Source organism: Mustelus asterias, unplaced genomic scaffold (genome assembly GCF_964213995.1).
Source record: "Mustelus asterias unplaced genomic scaffold, sMusAst1.hap1.1 HAP1_SCAFFOLD_2615, whole genome shotgun sequence".
Classification (NCBI taxonomy): Eukaryota; Metazoa; Chordata; class Chondrichthyes; order Carcharhiniformes; family Triakidae; genus Mustelus; species Mustelus asterias.
The window spans coordinates 2,477-18,572 of NW_027592560.1; the positions used below are offsets into that span (position 1 = coordinate 2,477).

General features: G+C 54.0%; 1 protein-coding gene across 1 annotated transcript in view; it reads right to left on the reverse strand.

Moving 5' to 3' along the window:
• Positions 1 to 335: 335 nt before the first annotated feature.
• The window catches only part of LOC144489869 (pecanex-like protein 3), a gene marked incomplete at its 3' end in the record, with an annotated part of 48,086 nt that continues 32,325 nt past the window's right edge, over positions 336 to 16,096 (reverse strand). Inside the window, exons 13-18 of the mRNA XM_078207698.1 lie at positions 15,679 to 15,789; positions 12,704 to 12,795; positions 9,669 to 9,778; positions 5,054 to 5,159; positions 4,106 to 4,198; positions 336 to 525 (exon numbers count right to left, since the gene is read on the reverse strand). Of these exons, the coding sequence (XP_078063824.1) occupies positions 336 to 525; positions 4,106 to 4,198; positions 5,054 to 5,159; positions 9,669 to 9,778; positions 12,704 to 12,795; positions 15,679 to 15,789 (702 nt within the window). The remainder of the gene's footprint in view (positions 526 to 4,105; positions 4,199 to 5,053; positions 5,160 to 9,668; positions 9,779 to 12,703; positions 12,796 to 15,678; positions 15,790 to 16,096) is intronic.

Genomic DNA, 16,096 nt, shown 5'->3' on the forward strand with positions numbered 1-16,096 from the left:
CCCAGTAAATCTTTTCTGCACTCTTTCTAGTTTAATAATATCCTTCCTAAATGCGTTTTACCCAAAATAAAAACAGGTACAGCGAGGGTGGCAACCGAGATTAGGGGACGGCAGGTGGAGGGACCCTGGCTGTCAGGGGAATGACGGGAGGGCTAGTTGGATCTTCCAATCAAAGGCTACCACAGGCACAAGGGCCCGAATGGCCTCCTCCTGCGCCAATTCAATCTATACGTCAGTCAAACTGGATGTAACAAGTTCGTGTGTATGTACGGACGTGGAGTGGTGGCCCAGAGTTCACACCCACACGCTCAGAGCCCCCCCCAACACACACACACCTCCCCATGTAGGTCGGGGACCTGCAGGTTCAGACTCACCGCGGACCTCGAACTGGCTGTACTCTTTGGATTTCAGCATCGGATGAGAGAGGCAGCACCAGGGGAGCTGCTTGCGGAGCTGGGGCAGCAGGTAGTGGGTCAGGAAGCCAACTAGACCAGCCAGGGCGTACAGCACGTAACTCAGGACCGGCTAGCCGAGAGAGAGACAGAGAGGAGATTAAAAAACAGGCAAGATAGCATTGATCCCCCCCATCGTGTGGGCGCCATTCCCACATGTCGGTTAAAGTTTATTGATGCCACAAGTAGGCTTACATTAACACTGCAATGAAGTGACTGTGAAAATCCCCTGGTCGCCGCACTCCTGTTTGGGTACACAGAGAGAGAATTTAGCGCGGCCCAATGCACCCAACCCAACGTGGGTTTCCTCCGGGTGCTCCGGTTTCCTCCCACAGTCCGAAAGGCGTGCTGGTTAGGGTGCTAAATTCTCCCTCAGTGTAACCCGAACAGGCGCCGGAGTGTGGGCGACTAGGGGGATTTTCACAGTAACTTCATTGCGGTGTTAATGTAAGCCTTACTTGTGACACTAATAAATAAACTTACTGCAACTGTTACACTGCATTCTGCACTCTCTCCTTTCCTTCTCCCCTGTGTACTCTATGAACGGTATGCTTTGGCTGTAACAGCGCGCACAAAACTAGCACGGTGGGGTTAGCACTGCTCCCTCACAGCGCCAGGGACCCGGGTTCGATTCCCGGCTCGGGTCACTGTCTGTGTGGAGTCTGCACCTTCTCCCCGTGTCTGCGTGGGTTTTCTCCGGGTGCTCCGGTTTCCTCCCACAGTCTGAAAGATGTGTGGGTTAGGCGGATTGGCCGTGCTAAATTGCCCCTTAGTGTCCCAGGATACGTCGGTTAGAGGGAGTAGCGGGGCAAGTGTGTGGGGTTATGGGGATAGGGTCTAGGGTGGGATAGTTGTCGGTGCAGCGTCGATGGGCCGAATGGCCTCCTTCTGCACTGCAGAGATTCTGGGAACCAGCACGTCTTTCGGACTGTGGGAGGAAACCGGAGCACCCGGAGGAAACCCACGCAGACACGGAGGGAGAGAACGTGCAGACTCCGCACAGACAGTGACCCGAGCCGGGAATCGAACCCGGGTCCCCGGCGCTGTGAGGCAGCAGCGCTAACCCGCTGCGCCACCCCAGGGTGGAACAGACTCTTCCTGCCGACAACAGCAACAGAACAGCTCCAACTCGACGGGGAAAGCTTCCACAAACCTCCCAAACGGGGAGGCGAGGGGGTCGAACTCTGCTCCGGAGCTCACAGTCTCCAGGAGGTGATGAGGTGGGAGTGAGGTTGAAAAGTTTGAGTGATTACTCCAAGTCCCTTGCACACATTCGGAATGAGGGTGAGGCAGTGCCTCCGTGTGTCTGGAGCAGCGTTGGGACTTGGCGATGGAAGGGGTCCGAAAGAGGTGCTGGTTCATAGAATCCCTACAGTGCAGGAGGAGGCCATTCGGCCCATCGGGTCTGCACCAACCACAATCCCACCCAGACCCTATTCCCACACATTTACCCTGCTAATCCCTTTGATGACCTACACATCCTGGGATACTAAGGGACAATTTAGCACCGCCAATCCACCTAACCTGCACATCTTTGGACACTAAGGGACAATTTAGCACGGCCAATCCACCTAACCCGCACATCTTTGGACACTAAGGGACAATTTAGCACGGCCAATTCACCTAACCCGCACATCTTTGGACACTAAGGGACAATTTAGAACGGCCAATCCACCTAACCCGCACATCTTTGGACACTAAGGGACAATTTAGCACAGCCAATTCACCTAACCTGCACATCTTTGGACGCTAAGGGACAATTTAGCATGGCCAATCCACCTAACCTGCACATCTTTGGACACTAAGGGGCAATTTAGCATGGCCAATCCACCTAACCTGCACATCTTTGGACACTAAGGGACAATTTAGCACGGCCAATCCACCTAACCCGCACATCTTTGGACACTAAGGGACAATTTAGAACGGCCAATCCACCTAACCTGCACATCTTTGGACACTAAGGGACAATTTAGCACGGCCAATCCACCTAACCCGCACATCTTTGGACACCAAGGGAGAATTTAGCACGGCCAATCCACCTAACCTGCACATCTTTGGTCACTAAGGGGCAATTTAGCACGGCCAATCCCCCTAACCCGCACATCTTTGGACTGCGGGAGGAAACCGGAGCACCCGGAGGAAAGATGGTGGCAAGAGCCAGGTTTGAACCAATGTGAAGGGGTTCAGGCTCAGACTTGGAGCCCCATCTAGTGGTGATGAGAACTAACTGCATCTCACCGAACCTGCCCCGTCCCCATCACACCCACCCAGAGTACAGAGTTAGCGCTTCAGACACCGAGCCTTGTCAGTAAGTCCCGGAGCAATTACTCCCCCAATTCGGTGTTAAGACTCGCAAACATTCGGCCAACAAAGCCGGCAGGGCAGACTGTACACAGGAAGATCCCACAATGGGGACGAGTGACTCCTCACAGTTAATGTCCATAGAGGAACAAATGTCAACCTCAGGACGACGGGGTCCTTTTACTCCTGAGGGGGGGGGGGGGGGGGGGACAGTGCTGCAAGTCCTACCCTGAGAAACAGCTCATTGCGGCGCTCCCTCAGCACTGACCCTCCCACAGTGCGGCGCTCCCTCAGCACTGACCCTCCCACAGTGCAGCGCTCCCTCAGCACTGACCCTCCCACAGTGCGGCACTCCCTCAGCACTGACCCTCCCACTGTGCGGCGCTCCCTCAGCACTGACCCTCCCACAGTGCGGCGCACCCTCAGCACTGACCCTCCCACAGTGCGGCGCTCCCTCAGCACTGACCCTCCCACAGAGCGGCACTCCCTCAGCACTGACCCTCCCACAGAGCGGCGCTCCCTCAGCACTGACCCTCCCACAGTGCGGCGCTCCCTCAGCACTGACCCTCCCACAGTGCGGCGCTCCCTCTGCACTGACCCTCCCACAGTGCGGCGCTCCCTCTGCACTGACCCTCCCACAATGCGGCGCTCCCTCTGCACTGACCATCCCAGAATGTGGCGCTCCCTCAGCACTGACCCTCCCACAGTGCAGCGCTCCCTCAGCACTGACTCTTCCACAGTGCAGCGCTCCCTCAGCACTGACCCTCTGACAGTGTGTCGCTCCCTCAGCACTGACCCTCCCACAGTGCGGCACTCCCTCAGCACTGACCCTCCCACAGTGCGGCGCTCCCTCAGCACTGACTCTCCCACAGTGCGGCGCTCCCTCAGCACTGACCCTCCCACAGTGCGGCGCTCCCTCAGCACTGACCCTCTGACAGTGCGGCGCTCCCTCAGCACTGACCCTCTGACAGTGCGGCGCTCCCTCAGCACTGACCCTCACACTGTGCGGCGCTCCCTCAGCACTGACCCTCCCACAGTGCGGCGCTCCCTCAGCACTGACCCTCCCACAGTGCGGCACTCCCTCAGCACTGACCCTCCCACAGTGCGGCGCTCCCTCAGCACTGACCCTCCCACAGTGCGGCACTCCCTCAGCACTGACCCTCCCACAGTGCGGCGCTCCCTCAGCACTGACCCTCCCACAGTGCGGCACTCCCTCAGCACTGACCCTCCCACAGTGCGGCGCTCCGCTGTTTGCTAACACGGATTAGTTTCAGAGACAGACTTTTCACACACGTTAGCTGCCAGATCTCCTGCCCTGAGCGCAGAGGGGCGATGCGGGAGGCGACTCTTACCTGCAGAGCGATGAACACCGTGCTGGCACTGATTGCAAAGGTTATGATGGCGATGACTGGACACATGACCAGGTCTGAGTGAAGGACCTCTCTCTGCGGAGGAAGGAGTGAGAGAGAGGGAGATTAGAGACAGCTCAGGCTGGGAACAGGCCTCTTACTCAAAACCTCGCTGGAGATTCAGACACACGGAAGCTGGAATCGGATAACACCTCTACCTCCTTAAGCATCGCTTCTGTGAACGAGTAACACGGTGGCAAATTAGGTGTGGAGGGCTGGGTGTGGGGGCAGAAGGAAAATGGACACGTTGGCACAGTGGTTAGCACTGCTGCCTCACAGCGCCAGGGACCCGGGTTCGATTCCCGGCTTGGGTCACTGTCTGTGCGGAGTCTGCACGTTCTCCCCGTATCTGCGTGGGTTTCCTCTGGGTGCTCTGGTTTCCTCCCACAGTCTGAAAGACGTGCTGGTTAGGTGGATTGGCCATGCAAAATTGCCCCTTAGTGTCCAAAGATGTGTGGGTTAGGGGGATTGGCCATGCTAAATTGTCCCTTAGTGTCCAAAGATGTGAGGGTTAGGTGGATTGGCCATGTTAAATTGCCCCTTGGTGTTAGGGGGATTAGCAGGGTAAGTGTGTGTGGTTACGGGGTGGAATTGTGGTCGGTGCAGATGCGATGGGCTGAATGGCCTCCTCTGCACTGTAGAGTTTCTGTAATTCTACGGAGCCAAAGTTAGGTGTTGTGGGGGTTGGGGAAGGGGTGGGGGCCACTGGCGATGTGTTACAGCCACATCTCAGTACCTCCCCCACTCCCACTCATATCCCGTTCCTCAAGTGGATGCAGCACAACCCATGGCGGAGCTATTCGACTGCGGGAGGCATCAGAGCTGAGGGCAGGGGACGGAGTCCTGACTCGGCCCGGGCAGTTCCAATCCCGGCCTACCCTCAGGACTTACCACCGAGCTCTTGAGTTTTGCAGGGAGCGGATCCTGGATTTCCAGTAGCGGGTCCTCAGGATTGCGATTGTCCAACCGGGGGAAAAACTTCGACCGGATCAGGGCCCTGCAGGGATTGAAAAGAGCAGAGAGGCGGAGAGTTAGTAACCCGCGGCCGCCTTGAGAGAGATGGCCCGCCCCCCGGCACTGACAGAGCGTACATCCCCCTCCCTATACCCTCCCCTTAGTCCCTGTCCATAATGGGAACCGGCTATGTAAACACGTCACGCTGCAATGGAGGCCTCCCACCAGAGGTGGCAGAGTAGCTAGGCTTGTACCTCTGTCGCCCCCTTCACAATGTCCAGTGTTTCACAGTCAACATATTTCTGAAATGTAGTCCCCATTGTAATGCAGGAAATAAGGCATCCAAATCTGTGGACAGCCAGCTCCCATAGGATAGAATCCCCGCAGCACAGGAGGCCATTCAGCCCATCGAGCTTGCACTGACAACAAACCCACCCAGGCCCTATCCCTGTGACTCCACGTATTTGCCCTGCTAATCCCAACACTAAGGGGCAATTTAGCATGGCCAATCCACCTAACCTGCACATCTTTGGACACTAAGGGGCAATTTAGCATGGCCAATCCACCTAACCTGCACATCTTTGGACACCAAGGGGCAATTTAGCATGGCCAATCCACCTAACCTGCACATCTTTGGACACTAAGGGGCAATTTAGCATGGCCAATCCACCTAACCTGCACATCTTTGGACACTAAGGGGCAATTTAGCATGGCCAATCCACCTAACCTGCACATCTTTGGACACTAAGGGGCAATTTAGCATGGCCAATCCACCTAACCCGCACATCTTTGGACACTAAGGGGCAATTTAGCATGGCCAATCCACCTAACCCGCACATCTTTGGACAATAAGGGGCAATTTAGCATGGCCAATCCACCTAACCCGCACATCTTTGGACACTAAGGGGCAATTTAGCATGGCCAATCCACCTAACCTGCACATCTCTGACAACAGATCCTGTCCTGGTCCCCCCCATGCCGACACTATAGTTAAAGAAAGCCCCACCAACGCCTCTACTTTCTCAGAAGACGAAGGAAATTTGACACGTCAACTACGACTCTCACCAACTTTTACGGATGCACCATAGAAAGCATTCTTTCTGGTTGTATCACAGCTTGGTATGGCTCCTGCTCTGCCCAAGACCGCAAGGAACTACAAAGGGTCGTGAATGTAGCCCAGTCCCATCACGCAAACCAGCCTCCCATCCGTTGACTCTGTCTACACTTCCCGCTGCCTCGGGGAAAAGCAGCCGGCATAATTAAGGACCCCACGCACCCCGGACATTCTCTCTTCCACCTTCTTCCGTCGGGAAAAAGGTACAAAAGTCTGAGGTCACGTACCAACCGACTCAAGAACAGCTTCTTCCCTGCTGCCGTCAGACTTTTGAATGGACCTACCTCGCATTAAGTTGATCTTTCTCTACACCCTAGCTGTGACTGTAACACTACATTCTGCACTCTCTCCTTTCCTTCTCTGCTAGGTACTCTATGAACAGTATGCTTTGTCTGTGTAGCGCGCAAGAAACAATACTTTTCACTGTATCCCAATACATGTGACAATAATAAATCAAATCTAAACATACCATACACGTAATCCTACATTTCGAAGGTTCAATCCACAGCAGGTGATTAAAAAGCTGTAAATCCACCATCACGCAAGGACACTTGCTATTTGTGGCAAGTCTAAAAAGGGGTTTATGTCTGTGGGGGTTGTGAGACTTGGAACATCAGAGATAGCTAGCTGTTAATGTTTACACTGGATCATGGTTGATTCTTGTGACTGGTAAAACTTAGGTTCATTCTTTTTATCATAGAACAAAGAAAATTCCAGCACAGGAACAGGCCCTTCGGCCCCTCCAAGCCTGCACCGACCATGCTGCCCCGACTGAACTAAAAGCCCCTACCCTTCCGGGGACCATATCCCTCTATTCCCATCCTATTCATGTACTTGTCCAGACGTTCCCTTAAAAGTCACTATCGTATCCGCTTCCACTACCTCCCCCCCCGGCAGCGAGTTCCAGGCACCCACCACCCTCTGTGTAAAAAAACCTGCCTTGTACATCTCCTTTAAACCTTGCCCCTCGCACCTTAAACCTGTGCCCCCCCTAGTAATTGACTCTTCCACCCTGGGGGAAAAGCTTCTGACTATCCACTCTGTCCATACCTCTCATAATCTTGTAGACTTCTATCAGGTCGCCCCTCAACCTCCGTCGTTCCAGTGAGAACAAACCAAGTTTCTCCAACCTCTCCTCATAGCCCTCCATACCAGGCAACATCCTGGTAAATCTTTTGTGTTCCCTCTCCAAAGCCTCCACATCCTTCTGGTAGTGTGGCGACCAGAATTATATATATTTCATAAAACCATAAGACATAGGAGCAGAATGAGGCCACTCGGCCCATCGAGTCTGCTCCGCCATTCAATCATGGCTGATATTTTTCTCATCCCCCATTCTCCTGCCTTTTCCCCATAACCCCTGACCCCCTTATTAATCAAGAACCTATCTATCTCTGTCTTAAAGACACTCAATGACCCGGCCTCCACAGCCTTCTGTGGCAAAGCATTCCACAGATTCTCTGGTTGAAGAAATTCCTCCTCATCTCTGTTTTAAAGGATCGTCTGAGGTTGACTAGGTTCTATCTCTCCTGGTCGTGGGAACATCCTCTCCACATCCACTCTATCACGGCCTCGCAATATTCATAGAATCCCGACAGTGCAGAAGGCGGCCATTCGGCCCATCGAGCCTGCATCGACCACAATCCCACCCAGGCCCTATCCCCGTAACCCTAATATTTCCTCTGCAAATCTCCCTGACACTCGGGTCAATTTAGCGTGGCCAATCCACCTAACCCACACATCTTTGGGCTGTGGGAGGAAACCGGAGCACCCGGGGGAAACCCACGCAGACACGGGGAGAACGTGCAGACTCCGCACAGACAGTGACCCGAGCCGGGAATCGAACCCGGGTCCCTGGCGCTGTGAGGCAGCAGCGCTAACCCGCTGTGCCACCGTGCCGCCCCATTCTGTAAGTTTCAATGAGATTCCCCCCTCCTCATCCTTTTAAACTCCACAGATTCACCCACCCTCCGGCTGAAGAAATTCCTCCTCATCTCGGTTCTAAAGGGTCCGTCCCTTTACTCTGAGGCCGAGCCCTCGGATCCCAGTCTCTCCGACTCATGGAGACATCTTCCCCGCGTCCACTCTATCCAGGGCCTCCCAGTATTCTGGAAGTTTCAATAGGATCGTCCCCTCATTCTTCTGAACTCCAACGAGTACAGACCCAGAGTCCTCAGACACTCCTCATACGTAACTGTGTTCTTAAATCAAATTTGTTTGATAAAAGTTTCCTCGTGGGTCACCGGAGTGAAAGATCTTACTCACCCGTGCCAAATTCAAAGGTACAAATTTAGGGTTTAGGCTGACTTTGTAAAAGAGCTTGGAGTTTCTGGCCTGAATCTTAACGGAGGGGAGGGTATGGAAAGAGCAGGACCACCGAGCCAGAGTTGAAGGAGGTACCCGGTCCTGCCGGAATCTCAACTCAATGGACGTCACAGTGGGTTAGCACTGCTGCCTCACGGCACCAGGGACCCGGGTTCGATTCCCGGCTTGGGTCACCGTCTGTGCGGAGTCTGCACGTTCTCCCCGTGTCTGCGTGGGTTTCCTCCGGGTGCTCCGGTTTCCTCCCACAGTCCGAAAGACGTGCTGGTTAGGGGCGCATTGACCCGAACAGGCGCCAGAGTGCGGAGACTAGGGGAATTTCACGGTAACTTCATTGCAGCGTTAATGCAAGCCTTACTTGTGATGACAGTGAGTTAGCACTGCTGCCTCAGGGGACCGGAGTTCGATTCCCAGCTCGGGTCACTGTCTGTGCGGAGTCTGCACATTCTCCCCGTGTCTGCGTGGGTTTCCTCCGGGTGCTCCGGTTTCCTCCCACAGTCCGAAAGACGTGCTGGTTAGGGGCGCATTGACCCGAACAGGCGCCAGAGTGTGGAGACCAGGGGAATTTCACAGTAACTTCATTGCAGTGTTAACGCAAGCCTTGTGTGATCTTGGGGTGACAGTGAGTTAGCACTGCTGCCTCAGGGGACCTGAGTTCGATTCCCGGCTCGGGTCACTGTCTGTGCGGAGTCTGCACGTTCTCCCCGTGTCTGCGTGGGTTTCCTCCGGGTGCTCCAGTTTCCTCCCACAGTATGAAAGACGTGCTGGTTAGGGTGCTAAATTCTCCCTCAGTGTAACCCGAACAGGAGTGTGGTGACTAGGGGGATTTTCACAGTAACTTCATTGCAGTGTTAATGTCAGCCTTACTTGTGACACTGATAAATAAACTGGAACAATTCCAATGCCCCAATCTGATGGGCACCTTGGTTTGGACGCCAACGGAAGGGCCCAGCACCACTGGCAATGCAGCACTCCCGGGGCTGGGTACGTTAGCGCCAATGGTGAGCCGTGAAGCCTTCGGGTGAGTCTCCGACCCGGGCGTATCTGGGCAGGTCCAACCCCCACCCCCAGCCCCGTCAGTAAGGAAGATAAAACTCTCCCCGCCCGCCCGCTTACCAGAGGGTGGTGGGATCGCTGCTCTGACGGCTCAGGTGGTAGGAGAGCGCGACGAGAAGGCCACAGAAGACGGAAAAGAGGACTGGCACATGCTGGGCTTCCCAGGGAAGCTGCGGAGGGAAACGAGAGAGAGAGAGAAAAATCAGACACATAGGAGGCCATTCTACCCATCATCCTCATTCATGCTTTAATCAAACAACAATCCAATTATCCCCAATCCCTCACTCCTTTTTATTCATTCATGGGACACGGGTGTCGCTGGCTGGGCCCAGCATTTTTTTTTTTAGAAACCCTACAGTGCAGAAGGAGGCCATTCGGCCCATCGAGTCTGCACCGACCACAATCCCACCCAGGCCCTACCCCCACATATTTTACCCGCTAATCCCTCTAACCTACGCATCTCAGGACTCTAAGGGGCAATTTTTAACCTGGCCAATCAACCTAACCCGCACATCTTTGGACTGTGGGAGGAAACCGGAGCACCCGGAGGAAACCCACGCAGACACGAGGAGAATGTGCAAACTCCACACAGACAGTGACCTGAGCGGGGAATCGAACCCGGGACCCTAGAGCTGTGAAGCAGCAGTGTTAACCCACTGTGCTACCGTGCCACCCATCCCTAGTTGTCCCTTGGAGGGCAGTTGAGAGTCAACCACATTGCTGTGGCTCTGGAGTCACATGTAGGCCAGACCAGGGTAAGGACGGCAGATTTCCTTCCCTAAAGGGAACCAGATGGGTTTTTCCCACAATGGGTCATCGGTAGATTCTTAATTCCAGATATTTTTTTGTTGAATTCAAGTTCCACCATCTGCCGTGGACGGGATTCGAACCCGGGTCTCCCAGGACATTAGACTATTAATCCAGCAACTCAGCCAGCGATAATACCACTCGACCATCGCCTCCCCTTCCTCTAATGCCCTGCCCCCCACTGATTCTTTTTTAGTTATTCGTCCACAGGGTGTGGGTGTCGCTGGCCGGGCCCAGCACTTACCCCCCATCCCCAATCGCCCCACTGGAGAAGGTGGTGGGTGAGCAGCCATCTTGAACCCGGCGCAGTCCCCGTGTGTGATGTAGGTACACCTACAGTGCTGTTAGGGAGGGAGTTCCAGGATTGTGATTGGACATCAGTCAGTCCCCGTGTGTGGTGTAGGTACACCCACAGCGCTGTTAGGGAGGGAGTTCCAGGATTGTGATTGGACATCAGTCAGTCCCCGTGTGTGGTGTAGGTACACCCACAGCGCTGTTAGGGAGGGAGTTCCAGGATTGTGATTGGACATCAGTCAGCCCCCGTGTGTGGTGTAGGTACACCCACAGCGCTGTTAGGGAGGGAGTTCCAGGATTGTGATTGGACATCAGTCAGTCCCCGTGTGTGGTGTAGGTACACCCACAGCGCTGTTAGGGAGGGAGTTCCAGGATTGTGATTGGACATCAGTCAGTCCCCGTGTGTGGTGTAGGTACACCCACAGTGCTGTTAGGGAGGGAGTTCCAGGATTTTGACCCCAGCCACAGTGAAGGAACGGCCGATATATTTCCAAGTCGGGATGGTGAGTGGCTCGGAGGGGGAGCTTGCAGGTGGGGGTGTTCCCCATATGTCTGCTGCCCCCCCCCTTGTCCTTCTAGGTGGTAGAGGTGGTGCGTTTGGAAGGTGCTGTCGAAGGAGCCTTGGCGAGTCGCTGCAGTGCATCTTGTAGATGGTACACACTGCTGCCACTGTGCGTCGGTGGTGGAGGGAGTGAGTGTTTGTGGTTAGCGTGTCGATCGAGCGGGGCTGCTTTGTCCTGGATGGTGTCGAGCTTCTCGAGTGTTGTTGGGAGCCGCACCCATCCAGGCAAGTGGGGAGTGTTCCATCGCACTCCTGACTTGTGTCCTTGTAGATGGTGGACAGGCTTTGGGGGGGGAGTCAGGAGGTGAGTTACACTCCACAGGATTCCCAGTGGACAGGCTTTGGGGCGGGAGTCAGGAGGTGAGTTACTCCCCGCAGGATTCCCAGTGGACAGGCTTTGGGGGGAGTCAGGAGGTGAGTTACTCTCCGCAGGATTCCCAGTGGACAGGCTTTGGGGGGAGTCAGGAGGTGAGTTACTCTCCGCAGAATTCCCAGCCTCTGACTTGCTCTTGTAGCCACAGTATTTATATGGTTGGGTCCAGTTCAGTTTCTGGTCAATGGGAACCCCCAGGATTAACCCCCAGGATGTTGACAGTGGGGGATTCAGTGATGGTTACACCATTGAATGCCAAGGGGTGGTGGTTCGAGTGTCTCTTATTGGTGATGATCATTGCCTGGCATTTGTGTGGCGTGAATGTTATTTGCCACTTGTCAGCCCAAGCCTGGATATTGTCCAGGTCTTGCTGCATTGGGACATGGACTGCTTCAGTATCTGAGGAGTCGCGAATGGTGCTGAACATTGTGCAATCATCGGTGAACATCCCCACATCTGGCCTTATGACGGAGGGAAGATCATTGATGAAACAGCTGAAGATGGTTGGGCCGAGGACACCAACCCTGAGGGACTCCTGCAGAGATGTCCTGGAGCTGAGATGACTGACCTCCAAGCATGGTACGGTAGCACAGTGGGTTAGCACTGCTGCCTCACAGCGCCAGGGACCCGGGGCGGCACGGCAGCACAGTGGGTTAGCACTGCTGCCTCACAGCACTAGGGACCCGGGTTCGATTCCCAGCTTGGGTCACTGTCTGTGCGGAGTCTGCACGTTCTCCCCGTGTCTGCGTGGGTTTCCTCCGGGTGCTCCGGTTTCCTCCCACAGTCCGAAAGACGTGCTGGTTAGGGTGCTAAATTCCCCCTCAGCGTAACCCGAACAGGCGCCGGAGTGTGGGCGACTAGGGGATTTTCACAGCAACTTCACTGCAGTGTTAATGTAAGCCTTACTTGTGACACTAATAAATAAACTTATAACCTTTAAAAGCCACAACTCAGTTCCTGTGCGCCTGGGTGTGACTCCAACCAGTGGAGAGTTAACCGCCCCCCCCTGATCCCTTCCATTAGCCAGTCCCCCTCCCACCCACGCTCCCGCACACCTACCTTCACTGCAGCGAAACAGAATCCATAAAGGAGGGCAGCGATGGTCAGGCTGCGGACAAAGCTGTAAAGTGCGGATACGGGGCTGGTCGTAGCTGCGGAGTAAACAGGACAGAGTCAATCAGAGGGGAGCGCCGGGATCCCAACCTCACCCAACTTTGTCTCCAACCAGACGTCACACGAGGCAGGGAGCACAGTCCGGGCAGTCAGCTTTCTGCCGTGTGACCCCCTTACGTATGCCGCCGTGTCCTGTGGGGGGGGGGGGGGGAGGGAGAGGGGAGGGACCGAGAGGACCACCCCCCCCCCCACCCCCGAGGGAGCGTGAGGAGCAGAGACGGACAGAGATTCACAGCTCCAGGGACCCGGGTTCGATTCCCGGCTCGGGGTCACTGTCTGCGTGGAGTCTGCACATTCTCCTCGTGTCTGCGTGGGTTTCCGCCGGGTGCTCCGGTTTCCTCCCACAGTCCAAAGATGTGCGGGTTAGGTCGATTGGCCGTGCTAAAATTCCCCCTTAGTGTCCTGAGATGTGTAGGTTAGAGGGATTAACGGGTAAAATATGTAGGGATATGGGGCTAGGGCCTGGGTGGGATTGTGGTCGGTGCAGACTCGATGGGCCGAATGGCCTCCTTCTGCACTGTAGGGTTTCTATGATTCTATGAGGTGCACTTGAGAGAACCGGAGGGTAAAGGGGAATAGAGAGAGAGAAAAAAAAATCTCTCAAATGTACAAACCTCTCTGCCCGCTCTCAGCCAATACCATCAGGGTTTAAACAGATTGAGCTTGGCACAGTGGGTTAGCGCCGCTGCCTCACAGGGACTGGGGTTCGATTCCCACCTCGGGTCACTGTCTGCGCGCAGTTTGCAAATTCTCCCCCCGTATCCACGTGGGTTTCCTCCGGGTGCTCCGGTTTCCACCCACAGTTCAAAAATGTGCGGGTTAGGTGGATTGGCCATGTTAAATTGCCCCTTAGTGTCCAATGACTTGTAGGTTAGGTGGATTGGCCGTGCTACATTGCCTCATAGTGTCCAAAGATGTGCAGGTTAGGTGGATTGGCCGTGCTAAATTGCCCCTTAGTGTCCAATGATGTGTAGGTTAGGTGGATTGGCCATGCTAAATTGCCCCTTAGTGTCCAAAGATGTGTAGGTTAGGTGGATTGGCCATGCTAAATTGCCCCTTAGTGTCCAAAGATGCGCATGTTAGGTGGATTGGCCATGCTAAATTGCCTCATAGTGTCCAAAGATGTGTACGTTAGGTGGATTGGCCATGGGAAATTGCCCCTTAGTGTCCAAAGATGTGCAGGTTAAGTGGATTGGTCGTGCTAAATTGCCTCAGTGTCCAAAGATGTGCAGGTTAGGTGGATTGGCCATGCTAAATTACCCCTTAGTGTCCAATGATGCGCAGGTTAGGTGGATTGGCCATGCTAAATTGCCCCTTAGTGTCCAAAGATGTGCGGGTTAGGTGGATTAGCCATGCTAAATTGCCCCTCAGTGTCCAAAGATGTGTAGGTTAGATGGATTGGCCGTGCTAAATTGCCCCTTAGTGTCCAAAGATGTGTAGGTTAGGTGGATTGGCTATGCAAAAATGCCCCTTAGTGTCCAATGATGCGCAGGTTAGGTGGATTGGCCATGCTAAATTGCCCCTTAGTGTCCAAAGATGTGCAGGTTACATGGATTGGCCGTTGTAAATTGCCTCATGGTGTCCAAAGATGTGCAGGTTAGATGGATTGGCCATGCTAAATTGCCTCAGTGTCCAAAGATGTGTAGGTTAGGTGGATTGGCCATGCTAAATTGCCCCTTAGTGTCCAATGATGCGCAGGTTAGCTGGATTGGCCATGCTAAATTGCCTCATAGTGTCCAACTATGTGTAGGTTAGATGGATTGGCCGTGCTAAATTGCCCCTTAGTGTCCAAAGATGTGTAGGTTAGGTGGATTGGCCATGCTAAATTGCCCCTTAGTGTCCAAAGATGTGCAGGTTACATGGATTGGCCGTTGTAAATTGCCTCATCGTGTCCAACGATGTGCAGGTTAGGTGGATTGGCCATGCTAAATTGCCCCTTAGTGTCCAAAGATGTGCAGGTTAGGTGGATTGGCCATGCTAAATTGCCCCTTAGTGTCCAATGATGTGTAGGTTAGGTGGATTGGCCATGCTAAATTGCCCCTTAGTGTCCAAAGATGTGCTGGTTAGGTGCATTGGCCATGCTAAATTGCCCCATAGTGTCCAAAGATGTGTAGGTTAGATGGATTGGCCGTGCTAAATTGCCCCTTAGTGTCCAAAGATGTGTAGGTTAGGTGGATTGGCTATGCTAAATTGCCCCTTAGTGTCCAATGATGTGTAGGTTAGGGGGATTGGCCATGCTAAATTGCCTCATAGTGTCCAAAGATGCGCAGGTTAGGTGGATTGGCCATGCTAAATTGCCCCTTAGTGTCCAAAGATGTGTAGGTTAGATGGATTGGCCGTGCTAAATTGCCCCTTAGTGTCCAAAGATGTGTAGGTTAGGTGGATTGGCCATGCTAAATTGCCCCTTAGTGCCCAAAGATGTGTAGGTTAGGTGGATTGGCCATGCTAAATTGCCCCTTAGTGCCCAAAGATGTGTAGGTTAGGTGGATTGGCCATGCTAAATTGCTCCTTAGTGTCCAAAGATGTGCAGGTTAGGTGGATTGGCCATGCTAAATTGCCCCTTAGTGTCCAAAGATGTGCAGGTTAGGAGGATTGGCCATGCTAAATTGCCCCTTAGTGTCCAAAGATGTGTAGGTTAGGAGGATTGGCCATGCTAAATTGCCCCTTAGTGTCCAAAGATGTGCGAGTTAGGGGGATTGGCCATGCTACGTTGCCCGGCCTAAACCTGTGGGTTTTAAGAGATAGGAAAGATGCTGTGTCAGAGAGTCGGTACAGACTCGATGGGCCGAATGGGCACTTGTCGGGATTCTCTGATCCTAAACGCGAGGCTGGATTGATGGTGGATGGCCCTCTGGACTTACCGGTGCCCCCGAAGGCGTGGATGTCCAGCTGTTCCAGCAGGTACATGAAGAAAGTGTTGACTTGCGGCAGGAGGCCAACGAGAAAGATGGCTGGGAAACACAGCGTAAAAACTGAAAAAATAAATACATTGAAAGAACAGCGAGTTACTAACTGGGGGGGGGGGGGGGGGGGGGGAGAGTCACAGGAGCCCGACTGTGTGACTGCGTCCATATCAAAGAATCTGACAGCACAGGAGGAGGACATTCTGCCCATCACCCCTGTGCTAGCTCGTTGAAAGATCTATCCAATTAGTTCCCCCTCCACACCCCCCTTGCTCCCATATCTCGGCAAATTTCTCCTTTTCCAGTATTTTCCCCCCTTTTTATAAAGTTCCTGTTGAATCTGCTTCCGCCGCCCTTTCAGGCAGCACCTTCCAGA